Source organism: Seriola dumerili, unplaced genomic scaffold, assembly GCF_002260705.1.
Source record: "Seriola dumerili isolate Sdu_G_001 unplaced genomic scaffold, Sdu_1.0 BDQW01000052.1, whole genome shotgun sequence".
In the NCBI taxonomy this organism is placed as follows: domain Eukaryota; kingdom Metazoa; phylum Chordata; class Actinopteri; order Carangiformes; family Carangidae; genus Seriola; species Seriola dumerili.
The window spans coordinates 20,036,969-20,057,386 of NW_019174307.1; the positions used below are offsets into that span (position 1 = coordinate 20,036,969).

General features: G+C 42.1%; 2 protein-coding genes across 2 annotated transcripts in view; one reads left to right on the forward strand and one right to left on the reverse strand.

Moving 5' to 3' along the window:
- Positions 1 to 350: 350 nt before the first annotated feature.
- Positions 351 to 11,243, reverse strand: cenpj (centromere protein J). Its single transcript, XM_022740124.1, has 18 exons — positions 10,965 to 11,243; positions 10,860 to 10,907; positions 10,130 to 10,256; positions 9,447 to 9,549; positions 9,210 to 9,315; positions 8,237 to 9,037; positions 6,495 to 7,332; positions 5,817 to 5,949; positions 5,262 to 5,427; positions 4,834 to 4,965; positions 4,580 to 4,717; positions 4,132 to 4,231; positions 3,702 to 3,853; positions 3,444 to 3,533; positions 2,974 to 3,114; positions 2,229 to 2,313; positions 1,985 to 2,105; positions 351 to 1,651 (listed from the first exon to the last, which is right to left on the reverse strand). The coding sequence occupies exons 1-18, from the start codon at positions 11,241 to 11,243 to the stop codon at positions 1,459 to 1,461; spliced, it is 3,753 nt and encodes a 1,250-aa protein (XP_022595845.1). The 3' UTR covers positions 351 to 1,458.
- Positions 11,244 to 12,414: 1,171 nt separating this feature from the next.
- Positions 12,415 to 20,418, forward strand: part of ttf2 (transcription termination factor 2) — an 18,479-nt gene continuing 10,475 nt past the window's right edge. Inside the window, exons 1-11 of the mRNA XM_022740607.1 lie at positions 12,415 to 12,476; positions 12,713 to 12,818; positions 13,322 to 13,408; positions 13,609 to 13,678; positions 14,206 to 15,057; positions 15,616 to 15,736; positions 15,836 to 16,012; positions 16,146 to 16,303; positions 16,725 to 16,806; positions 17,043 to 17,168; positions 17,277 to 17,427. Of these exons, the coding sequence (XP_022596328.1) occupies positions 12,449 to 12,476; positions 12,713 to 12,818; positions 13,322 to 13,408; positions 13,609 to 13,678; positions 14,206 to 15,057; positions 15,616 to 15,736; positions 15,836 to 16,012; positions 16,146 to 16,303; positions 16,725 to 16,806; positions 17,043 to 17,168; positions 17,277 to 17,427 (1,958 nt within the window). The 5' untranslated portion in view covers positions 12,415 to 12,448. The remainder of the gene's footprint in view (positions 12,477 to 12,712; positions 12,819 to 13,321; positions 13,409 to 13,608; positions 13,679 to 14,205; positions 15,058 to 15,615; positions 15,737 to 15,835; positions 16,013 to 16,145; positions 16,304 to 16,724; positions 16,807 to 17,042; positions 17,169 to 17,276; positions 17,428 to 20,418) is intronic.

Here is a 20,418-nt window from a genome sequence, read left to right on the forward strand (position 1 = left end):
TAATCGTCTTAATTTCTTGCTGTTCTTAGTTTTTACACGTTGCAGAAAGTGTGCGCTCGTCTTTACTTTCAGTGTTGTTGTTGAGCAGTGATTTTATTTTAAGTTTGCTTGACGGTTGTGTTTGTGTGAGCTGGGTCTACGAGGCACTTTGATTTCCAGTCAGATGAGACTTGTCTGTGTGGAACAGATTAAAGTCTGATGCCATCTAACCTTCTGCAGCGTTTTCTTTGTGAAGCTCTTCTCAGCTAGACGTCCAGACCGGAAGAGTCCTGATACAGAGTTACATCTCGACAACACTTAACAAAGAAGATAAAATTTATTTTACAAAAAATATACAGTCAGCTAAGGAAATAAATATGTATTTAACATTTTTACAAATTAAAATTAATGCAAACAAACACTTCACACACCACACTAAAAGCAGTCTGTTTCAGTCTAATGCACACGTGACATTTTGTTTCTGTTCAGCATTTCATTATTCTCAAGCCTTTACTGGAAGTGTAAACAATGAGTCGATGCAAGTATCTCTCAGTCTGTTTAAATATTCACAGCTGTGGATGAAGTTTGGTGGTAGATCATAAGCAAAAATGATCCTTATACAAACCAAACATTGTCTCTCGTGACTAAAGATGCGATTTCATTGTAAAAATTCAGGTAACGTTTTAGACGAAAAACATTAAAGGTGACCTCTGGAGTTTTCTTCTTCTTCTTCTTCTTCTTCTGTGTATCTTTGAGATCTAACAAATGTGGTGAATGTATTTCCTAATAAAACATTTGCAAAACCTTTCTGGTGGTAATGAGCAAAGAAATGTGCCGACAAAGACGGTGAGTAAGAGCATGAAAAAACATGCAAACAATGCAGCGTTTTAAATAAAAATCAATCCTAATTCAATTCTGCTAATGTGTTATGAAGAGGGAAATGCATTCAACACATTTGTTAGACCTCAGTGATGAACGATGCGACATGCAGACACATGTAGTGAAGGTGGGGCACATGAGATTTGCCCATTTGGGGAAACGAGCGTGATTTAAAAACAAACAAAACCCACTGCTGCTTCTCTGGAGTGTTGGACTGTGATAACAGGCATCAACCCGTATGTGTGCTGCCATAAAATGAGGAGGAGGCTCAACTTCCTCCCTTTAAAATTGAATTAAAAAATTATTAAAATATTAAAAAGAGACTTCCTCAAACTCATCGGCTTTGAGTTTCACCTTTTGGCAGCATGTTGAAGCATTAAAAAGGAAGATTTTGGGGGAAATACACTCATTTCCTTTCTTGCCAAGAGTTCGATGAGAAGACTGACACCACTCTCGTGTCTGTCTGTTACTGTGAAGCTGCAGCCGGCGGCTTTTCCTTCATGAAGTGAGCTGAGCTTAGAAGAACTCTAAATCCAAACCGGCTGACCTCTGACCTCCCTGTGGAGAGAGGAGAGCAAGAAAGTGATTCATATGTTTAGTTTACGCCCTGTGGTCCAGGACGACGTTGCCGTCTTTGTCTTTGATCCTGAGCCGTCCGGTGGGGTAGCGGGTTTCCTGCCTGCCGTCGGCGTAGACCGTCTTCACGGTGCCGTCTGGATACTCCCTCTTCTTGTAGTCAGCGGTGTGGATCTCCTTCTGGCCCGTGTTGAAATGGATCTCCTTGGTGCCGTCCCTGAGAGAAACAGCACACATTTTACACCCTGTGAGTCTTCGTTTAAAGACTTTAAAAACAAACGTATCATCAGCCTGAATCAGAAACTGGAGCTCAAGCAGAGATCAGCACATCCCTATGGAAATGACTCGTACTCCAATCCTTTACAGAGCCGCAATTACTTAACGATTAGTCGATCCAACTGTTTCGATAGGCGAATAAATGTTTTAGAAATACCTTCTCCAGTGTGCACGTTCAGTGTCTTTCTCTTGTTTGACGATGTTACCATTTAGTTCAACCAGAACTTGTAACACCGGAACCATTGAGAGAAGCTGGAGCTGTGGTTTTACTTACGGGTTGACCTGTATGATGGTCCCGTCTGTCAGCACGCTCTCCTCTCTGCCGTTTGGGAACAGGTTCTTGACCGTCTGGTCTGGGAAGGTGATTTCTTTACGACCGTCCGGGAAATGCTTTTCTGGAGTAGGAAAAAAAATAAAAAACAATGTTTAAAGAACATTGTTCAACTGATTCTCTACTGAGCAGCTTTTGTCTGGTGGTAATTTTACAGCTTGATTACAAAACAAACATCTGTTCTCACCAGTCTGGTTGTTGGGGAAGTGCAGGACCTCCATGCCATCTGGGTAGGTGATGTGTGTGGTCTGGGCGTCAGAGTAGTAGTAGATCTGAGCACAAGGAGCAGAGCTGTGGTCAGAGACTTGGCAGGGGATTCATTGCTGACGGCAGAGCAGACTCATCAAGTTTTCCACTGTGAGTTCTCAAAGGAAAATCGATTCTCTTCACATCACTCTTTGAACTTTGAGGTTAAAAACATCAAATTTCACATTGATTTTTAACTCTTACATTAGATAAACTCAAAGTAAGTTAAACTGATTGTCCACATTAACAAAGGCTCAAAGGTGGATGGTCAGTTTAGTTCAGAATATGTAAAAAATATGTGAAATACAGCCTATGTATGTAAGACAATCTGATCCCCTTTCCAAGACTTAAGGTATCTGCTGTCCATCACTATGTATAATTGATTTTAATAAGGTGACATCACTTACTACACAAGAACAGATTTACTGTCTTGCTAAAAAGAAAACAAGATATTTTTAACTAAACTGGTAAGAAAAATGACTAATGATTTGATTCAGTTTTCTAACCCAGTTTGGTGCAGGAGACAAAAGGCAAAGACCTTGTACGTTGAATTGTTGCCTCGTACATTTAAAACGTTCCCTGACTTACTGTAGCGCTCAACACGCTCTCAGTTATTTGTTTAGAAAGACCTGTGGAGGTTGGATGCAGTTATTTTAAGTCTGCGTCATGTCAGGTAGAAGCCTCACCACTCTCTGGTCGGCTGTGACCTGCTTGGTGTCTCCGTTGAAGAAGGTGACCTTGACCGTCAGTCCGTCGGCTGAAACCTCCTTCCTGGTCCCGTTGGGGAAGACGATGAGGCGATCGCCACCAGCCAGAACCTTCTCTACCTGCAAGGGTCAGAACCAGAACTCACTGCAAGACAGTTTCTGCAACGTTAACGTCAAACTACTGGAACAGCTGGGCCAGTTCCTGTGTTTTTGTTTTTTGTTGTTCACTGAAGACATATGGGTTTAAGATCAAAAGATGAATATGAGACAAGAGTTCAGCACTTCAGCTTTCATTTCCTGGTATTTACATCTAGATGTGTCTTAGCAGTTTTTCTCAGTGGAGTCTCGGGGTGTTGAAAACGTCTCCAGTGGTTCCCGTCAAGTCACTTAGTTTTCAGGATTTCATATTCTGGCGATGTACAATATGACACATCTTTCCACTTTCTCACCTTCCCGTCAGAGTGTGTTATAACCTCCTGAGCTGACTCTGCCTCCTCAGCCTCACGGCACTCTGCTTCTGTTGGCAGAGAATCTCTTTTCTACAAAGAGAAGATGTCAAAAAAATAACAAATTATTCAACATGGGCTCCTGAAACTTTTGTCGCTTGTTTTCCATCATATGAGCTTTTGGTATCTGTCAGTGAAGGTGTTGTTTGTATAGATTTGTTAAAGCAGAAAAGAGAGAACAGCACTAACGGTGTCTCTTACTGGAGAGCTGCTGTTTGATTGTTCTTGGTTTGGCGGTTTGTCCTGGCTCTTGTTGGCAGGTGGTGACCTCTCCTCTGTCATCCTGCCAGGCAATGAGGAGGATGAGGAAGCGGCGCCTGGCCCTGCTGGCCGCCTCAGGCTGCTCTTCATCCCTACTGACATAAAACAACCAACACAAAACAAAAGGAGAATAAAAGAATATAACGCTTTAGAGAGTTGAGAGTAACTTGGGTGACACATTTCTATCGGTTCCTTTCACAAATAGTCACGTGATCCATTGTTAATATAAAAATATTAATTATAGCTGTTAATCCAACCAAATGTAAGTCTGATTATGTATCTAGGGGAACAAAGAAGTTAAAATCTGCAAAAGACCGTAACTCTAAAACTCCTGAGCAGGAAATCCCCCTTTAAATGGAAACTCCTGTACCTGCAGCGCCCTGGCTCGTCTCCCCGGAGCCCCGTCGACCCGCTGCAGCAGTGCCGCTGTGTGGAGGACTGCTGCTGCTTCCTCGAGAGTCAAGAGGACTCTGAAAATAAAGAGAGAGAACTTGTGATTTCAGTGTAATGCTAAGACGAGAAAACACACTGAAGAGATCATCAGAGCACCTGCAGTACACAGGTGTGGAAAGAGAAATGGAATTTGGCCAATGAACCTGGTTTGTCTGGTTGTTAAATGTCACTTTATGTGTGAAAAATGTGTCATGGACCCCCCAGTTCTAATCACACTGATATAAAATATTTAATTCAGTTTCAGTCCAATCACAGGAGTAAAGTTTGAGAAAAATGTCATATTGGTTTTGTGATCATACTATTGAAAAAATGTAATCCTTGCCGTAGACAAACCAGCCAATAACAGATAGTATAAACATGCTTACAGCAAATTTCACTCCTTTGGTCACAGATGAAACATTGTTTACAAAAAATCCAGGAGCGTCTTTTGTTTCTTTGTCCTTCTCTGCAGTGACGGGGTTTTTCTTCCAGGTACTGAGGCGGAGCTTTTCCAACACACGGATCTAAAAAAAAACAAAACAACAACATTACATTACAGGTGTTTCTCCTTATCCAGATACAGACTGAATTTTAAAGCCAGGTGTAACTGGGGTAAAAGGGTCAGAGGTCAGGCGGGTACCTCGTCCTGGAGAGAGCTGTTCTCCTGGCTGAGGGAGTCCATCTGCTGCCGCAGCCGGCTGTGTGTGGACGTCCAGCGATTCTCCTTCCTCCTCAGCTCCTCCTGCAGGGAGTTCAGCTGCTGCTTCAACGCCTGGTGGGGGTGGGGACAGATTAAAGGGGGGGGTTCCACCTATTTTAAGATTTCACACATAGTAAAACACATAATTTCTTCTTTCTTTTTATGTGACCATTTTCTTTCATTGGTTTTGAAACAGGACATGTAATTACACATGTACAATAAAAAACAACATATTTTCTCATCTTTCCAGGTCCAACATTAGTATTTATTTGAAGTCATATTATTGGGAATGTGCATGTAAAGAACCAACTATCCTGGGACCGCAAAGTGAACTGCTGATTCACGAGTGTTCTCTCTCTCTCTGTCACCTGGATTTCCTCTCGTTCCTTCTTGTCAGGAATGGCTCTGGCGGCCGACGCGTGCTTCTCAAACAGTTTGCGCTCCTTCTGCAGTTTCTTGTTTTCCTCTTTCTTGTACTCCTCGAACTTGGCCAGCTCCTCTGCTTTCGTCTGTTCAAACTCCAAACGCTCTTTCCTACAAAAACAAGAACAAACGAGACATTAATCTCTCTGTGCGAGGAGAGAGAAACCCACAATTCATCAAAATGTTCCCACTCGAAATAGAACATGGTGATAGAAAACATGGAGCTGAACGTACATTTGAAGAGTTTGCTCTCAAAGTCATGTTGAGATGTTCATCATTCACTATTTATCATAATAGCTTTGTGCTACCAATTTTTGTATAACACAATTTTATTGTGTAAGCAAACTATTTGACTTTAATCCGTAGGGAATCGCCTCACATAAAATCACCACCATCATACAGCAGGAAATGAAAAATCTAACTCTGATTAAGTTCTTCAGTATCAACAGCTAATTTAAAATGGTATTAAAACAACATTAAGTGCAGACAGATAAAATCACCTGAGGTTTTCCTGGTTTCTCTCGTTCTCCTGTCGGAGTTTGGCGAGGGCGGCGTTCTCCTTCTTAAATCTCTCGATCTCAATCTCCAGCTCAACCAGTCTCTCCCTCAGCTGCCTAGACTGGACCTGCTGGCCTGGGGACGAGGAAACACACACACAGTAAACTCGGGGTTGTGGTCAAACTGCCTCTCTATGTTTGTTTCCTGGAATTGAATCTTTTTGAAATTAAAAATACATGACACAATAAAGTGACAGATATTTTACAGAAGGTATTTGACTTATTGTTGTGGCATTGAGGTCAACAAAACATTACACCACAATGTTACAGAAAGAATAAACATAGAAGTCGGAAGGGCAGAGTTGTTGACATGTTGTGCTGAAACGATAAGCTGATCAACAAAACCTAATCACCAGCTTCTCAATAGAAAGATTTGTAAACTTGGGCCAAATATCAATATCGTTGTCACACACGCACAATTAACAGATTGAACAATAAACCCTTTCATTGAAAAATAATAACAGACACTGATAATGAAAATAAGGATAAGTTGTAACTCTATTGTCATGCATCAGTGCTTATTAAATTCATGTGTGAACAACAATAAAAATGTGTTTTCTTGTTTTCTTGAGTGTAAAGTGAGAATCAAAATACTGTTACACGTTATAATAAAACATTCACCTGTCTCCTCCTCTGGTTTTTTGGGCTCAGGACCAACAGAAGCTGTAGGAGGAGGGAGAGGTGTATTCTGGGCCTTTGGCTTGAGCGAGGGGAACAACCTTGTCATAAGCTGAGAGGCAGGAGGAGGATCTGGCTCCAGATTGGCTGAACCAGTGACTGTGCCTTTATCCAGCTCCACAACTTTGCTCACCGCCACCTTCCTCAACAAAGGCCGCTCCGGCGGTGAGACGCGATTGGCTGTTGCCTTGGAAACTGGACTGACTCCTCTAATGTCACCGTGTGGGTCGACTGTAGTTTCCTCCAGGTCGTTCCACGTGTCATCGTCGTCAAACACAACTCTCCTCTGCTGGCCAACTTTGTCCTCTATCAGAGTGGACTCATCAGCATTGCTGAGGACGCCGTCGCTCTCACCGTCACCATCTTGTGTCACATCTGAATCTCTACAACTGTCCTCGTCCTGATACGACCGCTTATCGTATGGTGGGTTAGACTGTGCAGGAAAGGTAAAGGTGCAGGGAAACACAGGTGCTTTGACCGCAACTTCCTGGTCTTCAAATTCAGAGCTGCCACAGGATGAAACATCAGAGTGCTTGTCTTCTCTCCCACTGTCCTGTCCCTCTTCGTCCTCGATGTTCACTTTGTTCTTCATTGCATCATCTCTTCTCTTCGCCACAAATGCTTCTGCGTTCACAGAGCTGTTTTTACATGTCAAACCACCACTGCTGCACCTCTGAAGTGCACCTCTGGGAGGCGACTTGATGGGGGTGGAGGAGAGCCGTCGCTGGTGGAGCCCCTGAGCAGCATGCAGCTTCTGGTGCTGCTGGTCCATCTGAAGAACCTGCAAGTACAGAGTTTTTGAAGATACACAGCTTTACAGTCAACAGGTCAAATATAATAGGATGATACAGGGAAAAAAATCCACATAATTAAAACCAACTGACTGCATTAATTCTGGAAGCCTTCTTCACACTACCATTAAGTTTGTTGATAAAAGTGGTTAACAGTCATCAAACAAATTGGGCAGCTGTTGTATTAACTAGGGACTGAAAAAATAACATTTGGCAGGATATTACATTTTGTTACACTTTCTCTACAATGGTCATTGCTGGCTACTGTCAACAACTGACAGTAGAGGGATGACAGGACATGGGGCGAGAGAGAGATGGGGGAATGACGTGCAGCAAATATCTCAAACTGGGGACTCACAATAACTTCTATTCGTCAAGGGTGACCTAGTGTGGCGGTTTCTTAAAACTGCAATAACGGGTGTTTGACCACTTGGGGGTAGCGTTAACGAGCTGAAAACACAATTGATATGGGTGGGGTCTTTAGAGGTTTTTAACTGAAAACAGCTGCAACGGGAGCAGTGAGAATGAATCACAACAGTAATGTTTGGAGACCATGTGATGTGATCCACCGTCATCATAAAAATATGGATTATAGCCACTTCAAGAGTATTGCCTACTATTATACTACTACTACTAACATCTGGTATCCAGGACATTTCATGCAAACAGACACAGAATGTTGCATCATAAGCATCAATAAGCAGGAACTCAGATAATAAGACAAAACATCCCTGAACACAACACAACACAACACAACACAACACAACACAACACAACACAACACAACACAACACAACACAACACAACACAACACAACACCAACACAACACAACACAACACAACACACACAACACAACACAACACAACACAACACTAGAGAGTTGAATAAAGCACCTTCATGACAAAGGAGGAGTTGGACGAGAAGGACAGCTCTTCGGCTGCCTGCTCCAGTAGCTCAAACTCTCCCAGCTCCATGTTTTCCAACTGCAGGTCACACTCCCAGCGCTGAAGCTTCTCCTGGAACGACAACTCAAACGAGTCCGGTGGAACTCCTTCTCCTTCTCCTCCTCCGTCTCCCTCTGACCCTGTTCTTCGTTCTGCTGAATACACTTTTGAACCAAAATTTTTCTCTTTAGCTGCATAATTTTCAGCCTTCTCTGGCCCTCCCAACATGCCCACCTGTTTGGTAACAGGGTTCGGCTGCATGTTGTGATGCTCAGGTTTCCTTGCAGTTTGAGCAGACAGACCCACTGTCCTGTTATTCTGGTCCTTTACTTGACCCAGTTGACACTGTTTGGTTCGTCTCCCCTCTGAGTCAGTTTCAATAGACTCTGATCCTTCTGTATTCTGCCTTTGATGACTACCCAACACCTTCATCCGGGCCATCTTACTTTCAGCTCTGGTGTCCTGAGGTGGCGAATTAAGACCTCTCAATCGGTTCTCCTTGTTAAGTATGGCAGTTTTACGCTGGACAGGAAGCCGCTGGATGCAATTTGTGCCACCTTTCAGGATGGCTGCAGGCTCTGAGTTGCTGCGGGAGATTACTCTGGCTCGTGGTTGTGGTTTGGAGTCCTTCTTCATCTCCTTTTTTGGTAAAGAGGCTTTGCGATTGTTGGTAAATCTAGAAAGCCCCTCGCCTCGCTTCAGAAAGGCCCTCTTGGGAGGGGCATGTACAGCTTCAGCCCCATCTTGGCTCTGTTAAGGTGAGGAGACAACATGTGAATGTAATGTGAATTTGGTTGCTTGTTGTATTAAAAGACTTTTTTTTAGAAGAAGAATCTCCAAAGGTTTGGATGTCAAAGCTTCCACGGAAGCACCAACATGAAGAAGTAAGGAATGTAAGGAAATCTTTATTATGTTCTCTGACCTTCTGTTGCCGGGCAGACTTCAGCCTCTGCTCCTCCAACCTAAGTTGCTCCTCCAACAACTCCTCAAATGTCTGCTTATGACCTCCAATGCCTGGCTTAATAGGTCTGGCGAGGGGACACACACAAGGCAAAAATATAAGTTTGTCAACAAACAAACAAATAAAAATTGTAAACACAAAGCAACTGGCTTAGTTTATCTCTTTAGATTTACTTTTATAATAGAATATAGTTTGTACCTGTCCTGAGAAGTTGTATCTTCTGTTCTACCATGGCCTTCAGTCAAAGCTGCACCATTACTTGATATTAACGTGTCATCATCGTCTGTGGAGTTCCATGTGTCTGTAGGAAACACATGCTGTTAGAAGGTCATGCCCAAGTGATTTATCATAGATCTGTTAAAATTAAAAATGTAGTATCCAAATGCAAATACAAAAACTGGAACTTCCACTGTCACATTACAGTGAGTTGAAAAAAAAAAAAAAAAAAAAAAAAAAAAAACTTGCTGTCTCACCCTCTTCTTTGTCATCCACCCCCTCATGATTTTGCCCCTTTGTTAGCCGCTCCCATCTCCCTGCCGGTGACAGCTGTTGCCCCTGTCGAGGGCCACAGGTAGAGCCCTGTGGGATCCCAAAGTGGTTTATGGTGGGGCTGTGTGGGGTCTCTCTGTGATGAGAGGCTCCCTGGAGTGGGTTCTCTTCCCATTCTGCTCCTGACAGCTCTAAGCCCTCTGAATGATTAATAATGTACAATACAGTTAATGCAAACAGTGTATGAAGGCAAATATAAACACAAAGAATCTATGACTAAGTGTGGGAACTAGGAAAAATACATACACATCATTCTCCAACCTGCATATTTTATATGTTAAGTGAAACAAATGATCACTTTTGCAGATATTCTTGTCATCGCTCTTTCTCACCTCCTGTGCAGTGCTGGGAATCATTCATCATTCCCAGGAGCCTCTGCTGCTCTTCCTGGAGGCGAAGCAGCTCCTCCAACTGATTGGCCTTTAGCTGCTCCTGCATGTGTTGCTGCCATTTCCTCAACTGCACAAACACACAATATCACAGTATGGAGTGTTTTCATCATGTACATTTCAACATGTACATTTATTGTGGCTGCTCACCACAATCAGCACCTTGTAACTTCAAAAGGTGCTTTATGAATAAATTTACCGTACCTATATTTCCTACCACAACTGAACATACTGATAAATCAACATATTCAAAGTGCTAACTGATTGCACACAGAAAAATACTAATAATAGCAAGTCTGTGAGTGGGAGTGAGAGTGGGAGTGTGCGTGCTGAAGGTGGGAGTATCAAGTACACAGGAAGCAGTGATATAATCAACAGTGAAGTCCACACATCAACAAGTCCTAATGTCAGTAATGAAGTTGCTGTGTTTACTTTCATTTGTTTTGATATGTTGAGATGTTAAAACTGAACTATTGGACTAAACTGAACAAAGCCACTAAAACTAAAAGACCATCTCCCATTTTTTAGATATTATTGTTGGAGATATCTGATTCAGAATTTAAAAAAAAAAAATTCCAGTGTTATTTTGACAACCAGTCAAATATTTGTCCCAGCTCAGGGATAAATATCAAACATAGGAACACCACATTCTGAAATGCAATGATATTCTTACCTCCTCTAGCTTCATCATTAGGGGCAGATCCTGTGATTTGCTTGCCATCTCATCCAAACTGTCCAAATGTCCATCTGAATTTCTGATAGGGACAGAGTCAGGAACATTCACTGGCCTGTCAGTCCCAGCCCTCTCTCCTCCAGCCGGCCGTAAAAATCCATCGACACCGACGCAGCTGCTGTCTGCAGAGGCGGACAGAGGGGCGAAGTCGGAGGCGAAGGAGTCGTCTGGCTCCAGGGGCGGGGATCCCACGGTTGACATGTGCCGCAAGGAACCGGCCAAGTCCGGGGAGGGGTTGAGGATCACCCCGGCTCTGCTGCTACTTGGCATCCACCGGGCCAAGAACTCTGCCTGGGAGTACTGAAGCCCGGCTGGCGATGACATGACTGCGCTGTCTCAGGCAGAGCTCGCTAATCCGGGATTTGAACGACAGATTATGGTGACAGGTTGAGGGGTTAATCACACCGTGAATAAGCACGCTCTAGGTGATACCCAAATCCAAGAAAACTATATATAGTGACAGGTTTAAGTTGAAATAACGTTAGCTATTTTAATAAGAATCTGGCTTCGGCCAATTAAACGTTGACACTACACAGCAGCACGTCACGGCAGCAGAGTGTCGGTTTTAAACGAGTGTTTGGTTAGTAACAGCAAACTAAATCACAGCTGTTTGTGAAAACTAAACGGCTGAATCATTGACAGATTGACAACATTGATGACATATATCTTACAATTCAGATCATAGTTTGATGGCATTCTTAGTCAGTTTTAGCTGGTTTATTTCCGATGCATTTAAAAGGCTCGGCTTCCTTGGTGATACTTGAATATCGTTAGCAGTATGCGTTTTACTTGAGACACAAAAGTTTTTTTTAAAGGTGTTAAACTGTAGTGACAATCAAAAAAATTCACAAAATAAATAAAAGTGTCGAAACACACTGAATTTACCTGTAACGCAGCAGAAAAGTGGTGTTACTGAGGTAGAACTCTGCGTTGTACGAGCATAACAGACAAAAATTTCGAAGCCTGCCGCCATATCAAAACAAAGCCCGCGAGAGTAGATGAATGACAACAAATCTGTTGTTGCATTATGGGTAATGTAGTCCAACCATCTTTCTTTCAAACGTCAGGTTCTCTGGTTTTATTTAAATTTGTCTTTTTGTTTCATATACACCACAGTAGCTAAATTATGTATCAACTACACGTTTTTGAAAAATAAAATTGGTACTTTAATCGAATTAAATTTTGGAAAAAAAAAACTAGTATCGAATTATATCCGGTTCAACGATGTGTCTGTAAAATATTTCACAATAAATGTCATCGAGCGAATACAATCTAGCGTACCGTTGAGTATTCATTTTGCATACTGATATTTTTAAGTATGTATGCATGTATTGATTTATCTACGCTATATTACTATATATGCTATTATATGTTTACTCTTATTGCAATTTTAATAAGCTAATTTCGACGTTAACTTTTATACTGATATTTATGCACCGGATGTGCTTTCTGACTGATGTGATTGGTTGATACGAAAATATTGAGTTTCACATTTTAGCAATTGAAACTGAGCTGGAACTGTCCGTAAAATGGAAAAGGTTCTATGTAATGTCCACGGTAAGTTACAGTAATTTAATGGTAGTTATTAGTTTTGTTTGAAAAGTCGACATTGTGTTTAGTTTCCGGAAGGCCTGGTTGTGTTTTATTCCCTGAAACGCTGCCTGTAATCTCCATGACAATGCAGTTTCATTTTCTTCTGTCTTAATTGAACCTTATTTTTCCCTGGCTAACCTGCACTGCGTAGAAAGTTTAAACGATTTGCTCAATAACTCGTTCTCTGTGTCCCCAAACAGACAGTGTGTGTATGTTAAAAACGGGCGTGAAAGATGGACCAAATAAAGGCAAAAGCTTCTACGTATGCGTTGACAAGGAAGGCTGTGATTTCAGTCAGACGGCCAGGTAAATACATCAACGAGATATTTCCTCATTGATCCCCTGCGTCCAACACTGTGAGATGAATTCAGAGAGGATGTGAAAGGCAAGAGTTGTATCTAATACCCACCACAGCATTGAAATGGACTATAAATCTTTATTATTGTGAAAAATCTACAGATTCCTTCATAAATTTGACTTGGGGATAGTGTAGTCCAACCAATAAGGGTCCATAAGTCTTGTCCCTTAATGCATGACACCACTCTCCTATACCTAAACATCTGAGACACCTGATGTAGATTGTCACTATCCTGTGTTTTGCTCACAGAATCAAATCCAAAGTCTTATCTCTCAAGCACACACTGATATTCATAACTGCTGGGTCTGTGCATTTCGACTGTCAAACAACTAGCAGTTATGTAATGGCATAATAATTAAAATTTGGGGAAATTTTGGATTCTATCGTCCATTTTTTTCACAGATTCATGTTTCTGTTTTCGATCTGCATTATCATTATCCTCTCCTCCCAGCATCTCACCATCCCACTGCCTCCATCATGAAGATTCGATGGTGGAACTCCAAGCTCTCACCTACAGTCAACAACAGCAGAGCCACAAGTGGGTGTGCAGGTGTTTTATGGTTCAAAACAGGAAGAGTGTTCCTTAAACTTAGTGATTAAAATTCATTCCCGTTGCAGCTTTACATTAGGTTGTCTGACCAGAATACATTGATTCTTATATGTGGCTGTTTTCAGTAATATACTTCTGTTAACTGTTAATCTTTTTTCAGTTTTTTCAGTTTTTCTGTTTTTTTTCAGGTTATTCTACCGGTGTATTATAGGTAAAAAAGCAGGCCAGAGGTGGTGTGGAAACGTGCCTTGGACTGCAGTAAGACAGCACCTGTTACAGATTTCACCATACACATTCTTATTTATATGCTGTAGCTTAAATACCTTTGTCGCCAACAGTATCTGGGACTCATAAGCTATAGACACTTTTATCTCTTCAACCCTGACACCACCAGATGTTTTATCATTGCACACTCATGTTGTGGAAAGGAGCATAAATCAGGTCAAAATAACTTTATGATAAATACTTAATTAAAACTTAATTAAAGATCTGAAGGTTTCCAAAGAGATCAAATATGGCAGTTGGCAAATTTTGTGAAATTCCATTTGGTGTGTCCCCATTTTGGACTGCCTGTTCTCTGCTGTCCTAGTAAATGCATAAAATGCCTAAATAGATCTGAAAAACACTGAAACACAAATATAAAATATTTCTAACTAACTATATTTCTAATAGTTCTAAGTTTACTTACCTAAATTTAAGTAGTTTCTTAATTTTTGCATCTTCTTTCTTTTTTTTTTTTTATCACTTTCTGTTTTTAAAATGTCTGTTGTCTTCCATCATTGCAGCCAGACAAAGAAAAGAGAAACCCTCTAGCTGACGCAAAGCTACAGCCCTCCTGCCTGCCGCCTGTCCGAAACCCCTTTAAGGCCCCGGGCAAACCGGACAAGGACTCTGAGTGGAGAAAGATGCAGTGTGGTGCAGGCAATGAGAAGGGAAGAGAGAAGAAAGACAGTGACAAGGCTGAAGGAAGAGAAAGTTATCAGAAAGAAAATGTGGAGGGCGTTGGGGCAGGAGTGGAAGACGGTGAGGAAGAGAATTCATCGGATACTTACAGAGGTAAACAACTTCCACAAGGGATGAAGTTGAAGAAGAGAGTTTCAGATGAAGAGAGAAACAGCCCCAAAGCTAACAGTGTGGAAAAAATGACAGACAAGACCGAAGATAACCGCTCTGAGCAGGGCAAAACAGGCAAAGCTATTTCTACCTCCACTATCAATGCTGCTCGTTCTGAGAAAATGAATCAAACCTCTCAGGATTCTCACAAGGCCTCGCCCAAGCAACCTAATGCTGGAGAAGCCTGTCTGGTGAAACAAGCTGAACCTAAAGGGAGTGCCTCTAAATCTGCACCCAGCAGCAGCTGCACCCCGGCTCCCACAGACTCTGTCAACACCGGGAGTCCAACACGTAACAAACCGACTCAGTCAGAGTCCGGTCAAACCCAAAACCACCAAGACAACGACGATGATTTAGTGTTGGTGTCAGTGAAACCTGCTAGTCAAAAAACTCCCCCTGTTTCGGCTGTACAAAAAACCCTGACCACCTTCCCAGGATTTCAGCCAGCTTCTAAGGTCAAAGGTCAACAGCAAGATCCCAAAGGGCTGCACAGTCTGCTCACTGCTCAGCTTCAACAGAAAAAGGTGAGTGAAGGACTAACTGAGAAAGAAATTATTGGCCGTTTGGCTCGATTTTGAAAACTATTCATGTCATATATGAGCAGCTCTATGGTCCAGATTACACCTGGGCAAATACTGTATTTCTAACATATACTGTATATATATATATATATATATAATATTACCAATATTATAAAGAATTCTGATCCAAATACATTCAATATACACCTCACACACATCTTCAGCATTTTTTTCAATGTAATTTCTTGCACTTTCCTGTGACTCTAGTCAAACAATGGCATGTCATTCGATCAGTTAATTTTTCTGTAATTTAGAAAAAAGCATGTGGAAGACACAGCAGATTTTATCTACATTATATCATCATTGCTGGCATGTCAATATATAGTACTTCATGATGTATTGCCTAAAATGTAGCAAGAAATACTGATTTACTATTAAGACAACTTCAAACTTGAATCTTTGACTTTCAAATGAATGAGACAGAGGTTCTCCTTTGATATCATCTGTGTATCCCTTTTTGCCAGTCTGTTTATCCTCCTACCCCTTTTTCCTCCTGATCAGGCCACTCTGTCTGTGGTGAATGTGGCGGCTCTGCCAGATAAAGGGGAGAGGTTGAAGACTCAGGTCAAGGAGCTGGAGGAAGCGCTGGAGTCCCTGAGCCTCACTGCTGCTTCTCAGCCAGGTAACTCTCCCGCTGTACAGCAGCAATAATAACATAGTTTACATTAAAGTGTGTGTCTTCTGGCTTTGCAACTGTAATATATGCAAATCCCTTTCCCAGGCTCCCAGGGTGACAGCAGTGATGCTGCTCCAAGTAGCAGTCAGGTCAATCCATTCAGCCGACAAGGCGGCACCATCCTGCTCCCTGCCCCTCCGGCCCCGAGCCCCTATCAGCACCAGGCCTCCGGCAGCTCCCTGGGGCTCCAGCTGAGCCAGGGGTACAGCCAGATGTATGGAGGTAGGCTGAACATTGTTAGTTCTGTCACACTACCTGGTTTTAAACACATTTCTGTAATACTTTGGGATTTTTCTCTTTCACTACTTTTATCATTTGTGCAAATACCCTAATCCTCAGTCCTTCATGTTTCCAGCAAACCCACAGGCTCAGGCCTTTTACGGTGGCAGGATGACCGATGACCGTCTGCTGGCAGTGAAAAACGCCACCTGCGAGGCCATCGACCATCTCCACAAATCCCTGGAGTCTTGCCCCGATGCTGAGGCCGAAGCCCCAGACCCCAGAGGCATCAAGGTATCACTGTCCTTCAGTCACTAGTCGGGGTTGTCATCAGTGCTTCACACAGGATATCTGACAACACTAATTAGATTTCGAAGAAACGTCAGGGAGTGATGCATCACTGCTTTTAGTATGTGGCTGTTCCGTGCTTCCAATATTGTGGCCAGACCCATAAAGAAATGAGTTTTAGGTCAGACCAGGCCTGATCTCCCAGCATCACATTAATGCAGCTATAGTGCTTTTGAGTAACATGTTCGGCAATCATACATTGTTTATAATTTCTGGGTGTCCACATACTTTTGGCCATAGTGTATTTGCTGTTTTGAAAAGAAATTCTCATGACAAGTGGCCATGGAAAGGGAGGATCTATATCGTCTTTTGACTGGTCCCATCATGTTACTCTAACAACACTGTCCTCTTGTGATTGGCTGGTCAGGTGTCGCTCCTGCCCCATCAGAGGAGAGCTTTGGCCTGGCTGCTCTGGAGAGAAGCCCAGAATCCATGTGGAGGAATTCTGGGTATGTTGACCATTTTATGTGATTTTTTATTAAAGAGATCATGATGAAGAGTTTGGTACAGAGATGGAATAATACTTCAAATTAACATTATTTGTTCCTTTTCCGACAAACCAAGTGCCATGTACCTCCAGTGACCAGAGAAACCGTTTACAGGGTATCGGAGAAGCTTCACATAATTGTTATCTCTTCCTTTCTTCCCTTTGTTCTTCTCACTCTCACTCTTTTTTTGGGATTAGCGGATGACATGGGTCTGGGTAAAACTCTGACCATGATTTCTCTCATACTGGCCAAGAACATCAAGGCGAAAGAGGAAGATGAAAAGAAGGAAGAGAAGAAACTGGAGAAATGGATCTCCAAAACTGGTATTTAGAACCTTTTATCACTCTGTCGGTTGGTAGGAACCTCAGTGCTGTCCATGCAATTAGTATTTAATTAAATTACACCTTTTTTTTTTTTTGTTCATCATTTAGACTCCGGCATTGTGGTTTCTAAAGGCACTCTGATCATCTGTCCCGCCTCCCTGATTCACCACTGGAAGAAGGAGATCGAGAGACATGTCAAGACAGGCAAGCTGACTGTGTATCTGTACCACGGCCCCAACCGAGAGAAAAGTGCCAAAGTGTGAGGGAACCATGCACACATTCACACAGTCACACAGTCACACAGTCACACAGTCACACAATCACACAATCACACATTCACACAATCATACAATCACACAATCACACATTCACACAATCACACATTCACACAGTCACACAATCACACATTCACACAATCACACAATCACACAATCACACATTCACACAATCACACAATCGCACAATCGCACATTCACACAATCGCACATTCGCACATTCGCACAATCGCACAATCGCACAATCACACATTCGCACAATCACACAATCACACATTCGCACAATCCCACAATCGCACAATCACACATTCACACAATCACACAATCACAATCACACAATCACACAATCACACATTCGCACAATCGCACATTCACACAATCACACATTCACACAATCACATTCACACAATCACACATTCGCACAATCGCACAATCACACAATCGCACAATCGCACATTCACACAATCGCACAATCGCACAATCACACATTCACACAATCGCACAATCGCACAATCGCACAATCGCACAATCACACAATCACACATTCACACAATCGCACAATCGCACAATCACACAATCACACATTCACACTTTCACACATTCACACATTCACAAGTCAAAAGGGAAGTCAAATGTTGATGTTGAACTAGTACTGAGTCATCTGTGCGTTTCATCATCTCAGACTCTTAGACATCAACATGGACCAGACGATTGGCCTTTTAAGGAGAATGGCTTCATTTAATGTTACGTCTTTGCCCTCAATTAAATTTTCTTGTTATATTGATAATAATGACAACGTTATTATTATTAATAATAATAATGATAACAATGATAATAATAAACTTTATTTACGTAGCACTTTTCATACACAGGAAAACAGGGAAATCATTAAAAAAACGGGGAGAACATTTAAGACAAAAATAAATTGTTGCATCAAGAACACCGAGAGGCTTTTGCTCGGTGACCTTTTGAAGCGCACACAATCAAACAGAGTTAAATGTTCTCTGTCCGTCCTCTCAAGGCTGGCAGATTATGACGTGGTGGTGACCACATACAGTCTGGTCTCTAAGGAGATTCCAGTCCAGAAGGAGGAGGGCCGACAAACCCGCCAAGGATTCTGATGATGTGAGTAATATTTATATTTATGACATAAAGCCACAGCCACAGTGGCAGCTTTAATGCGGTGACTTAAGATTCTTCCTGTAAAACATGAATACACCCAGAGTTGAACTGAAGGCGCTGGCAGCTGATACTTGAGTCCATCATGTTCCGTTTTGGTGCTGATAATAATAAAATCAAAACTCAGACACACGTGCACTCATCCCTCGTCATTTTCCCTCAGCCATCGCCCTCAGCTCCTCTGTTGCGAGTGGCCTGGGCCCGCGTGGTTCTTTTGATGAAGCCCACAACATCAAAAACCCAAAAGTGCAGACCTCCATGGCCGTCTGTCAGCTGAGGGCTCGCGCTCGCTGGGCGGTCACTGGTACGCCCATCCAGAACAACCTGCTGGACATGTACTCACTGCTCAAGTAAGACAACACCACAGTGAATACAAGAGTTTTACAAGTCTAAGTAGAAATGCTTTCTCTGTTTTGTCTGCAAATTTTTATTTACCTTTTAAAGTATGTTAAGAAAGATTAAGTTTTTATGACCGTGTAATTTGTATAGAAAATTTCTTTCATATAAAATGCACTGCACATCTCAGTCAAATTTAAACATAAAACATAATAGAGTAAAATAAACATTCAAACAGGTTAAATAATAATTGTTAATATAATTGATTCTATAATATTCAGGTGGAAATTAGCAAAGCTTAAACTGAAAGAATTCATCTTCACCTTGAATCAAGAATTTTTTTTTTTCTCACACTGCAGGAGTTATGAAAGTGCTTTGAGAAAAAGGCCACAAGGTGGCGCTATAGATTACTTTCCAAATGCTATTGAACTCTATTAAATACTTTTTGAGAGAGCCTCTGAAATGTCAGACAAACAAATGGGAGCAAAACCAGCTGTTTGGTGGCAGAAACAAAATCTAAGTTGGAGAAAAGAGGCTGAACTTTAGTAATATTATGTATTAACCAGCACCCATGAACAGTCCTTAGACCATTGAGTTCATATCTCTCATGTTGCACAAAGAAACATTGATGAGTGATGATGCTTTGCCCTGATAATGTACTGAAGTAATTATTGAAACTACTGAAACATAATTGTGTCTTAACTGCAGTCAACTGACGTCAAGATGGTTTAATTGAAATGAGACGGTTCATTCACGGTGTGTCTCTCAGGTTTCTGCGTTGTTCTCCGTTTGACGAGTACAAACTGTGGAAAGCTCAGGTGGACAACGGCTCGAAGAGAGGCAGAGAGAGGCTGAACATCCTGACCAGGACTCTGCTGCTCCGACGAACCAAGAGACCAAATGGACTCGTCGGGAAAACCACTGGTAGAGACGCACACTCGCACACATTGGGTGACAATTGTCTTTTACGAGTGTCTGCTTGCCATGACACACCAGACACTCTCTGCGCTCTTGATCCAGGCAGCTGAAGTGAAGTGTCAAATGTTTCAGGTGTCTCTTCCTGTTCGGACCTGCAAGGTGCATCGACTCAAACTGTCTGAGGACGAGCAGGCTGTGTATGATGTGGTCTTTGCCCAATCCAGGTAACCAACAACTCGTCTTATTGTTTTGATTTAACACAAGATTTCTCCTTTATCCTTCCCTAGTCTTTTTCATTGTATTTACTGTTTCATTTTTTGGCTCCTCGTGATGTTTCCCATGAAGGGCATGGAAAAGTGGCTAGGAATAAAGTAAGGACATGTGACTTCACTGTTGGAGAAGTGACCTTGGCTTCTCTTGGCCAGCTGGCTACATCTGGACAGGAAAATAATTTCATGCTTTCAGCTACCTCTGACTTCAATTAAGGATGCTCAATACTCTCCAAGGTCTAAATGTGTGTAACTGTACTTAAAAAAAAAAAA

Coding starts and splice junctions, on each gene's coding strand:
- cenpj (XM_022740124.1), bottom strand. CDS start 11,243: ATGTCATCGCCAGCCGGGCTTCAGTACTCCCAGGCAGAGTTCTTGGCC. Junction 9,550..10,129: donor TTCCCAGCACTGCACAGGAG/GTGAGAAAGAGC, acceptor TGTTTCCTACAG/ACACATGGAACTCCACAGAC. Junction 2,314..2,973: donor TCACAGCCGACCAGAGAGTG/GTGAGGCTTCTA, acceptor CCTTGTGCTCAG/ATCTACTACTACTCTGACGC.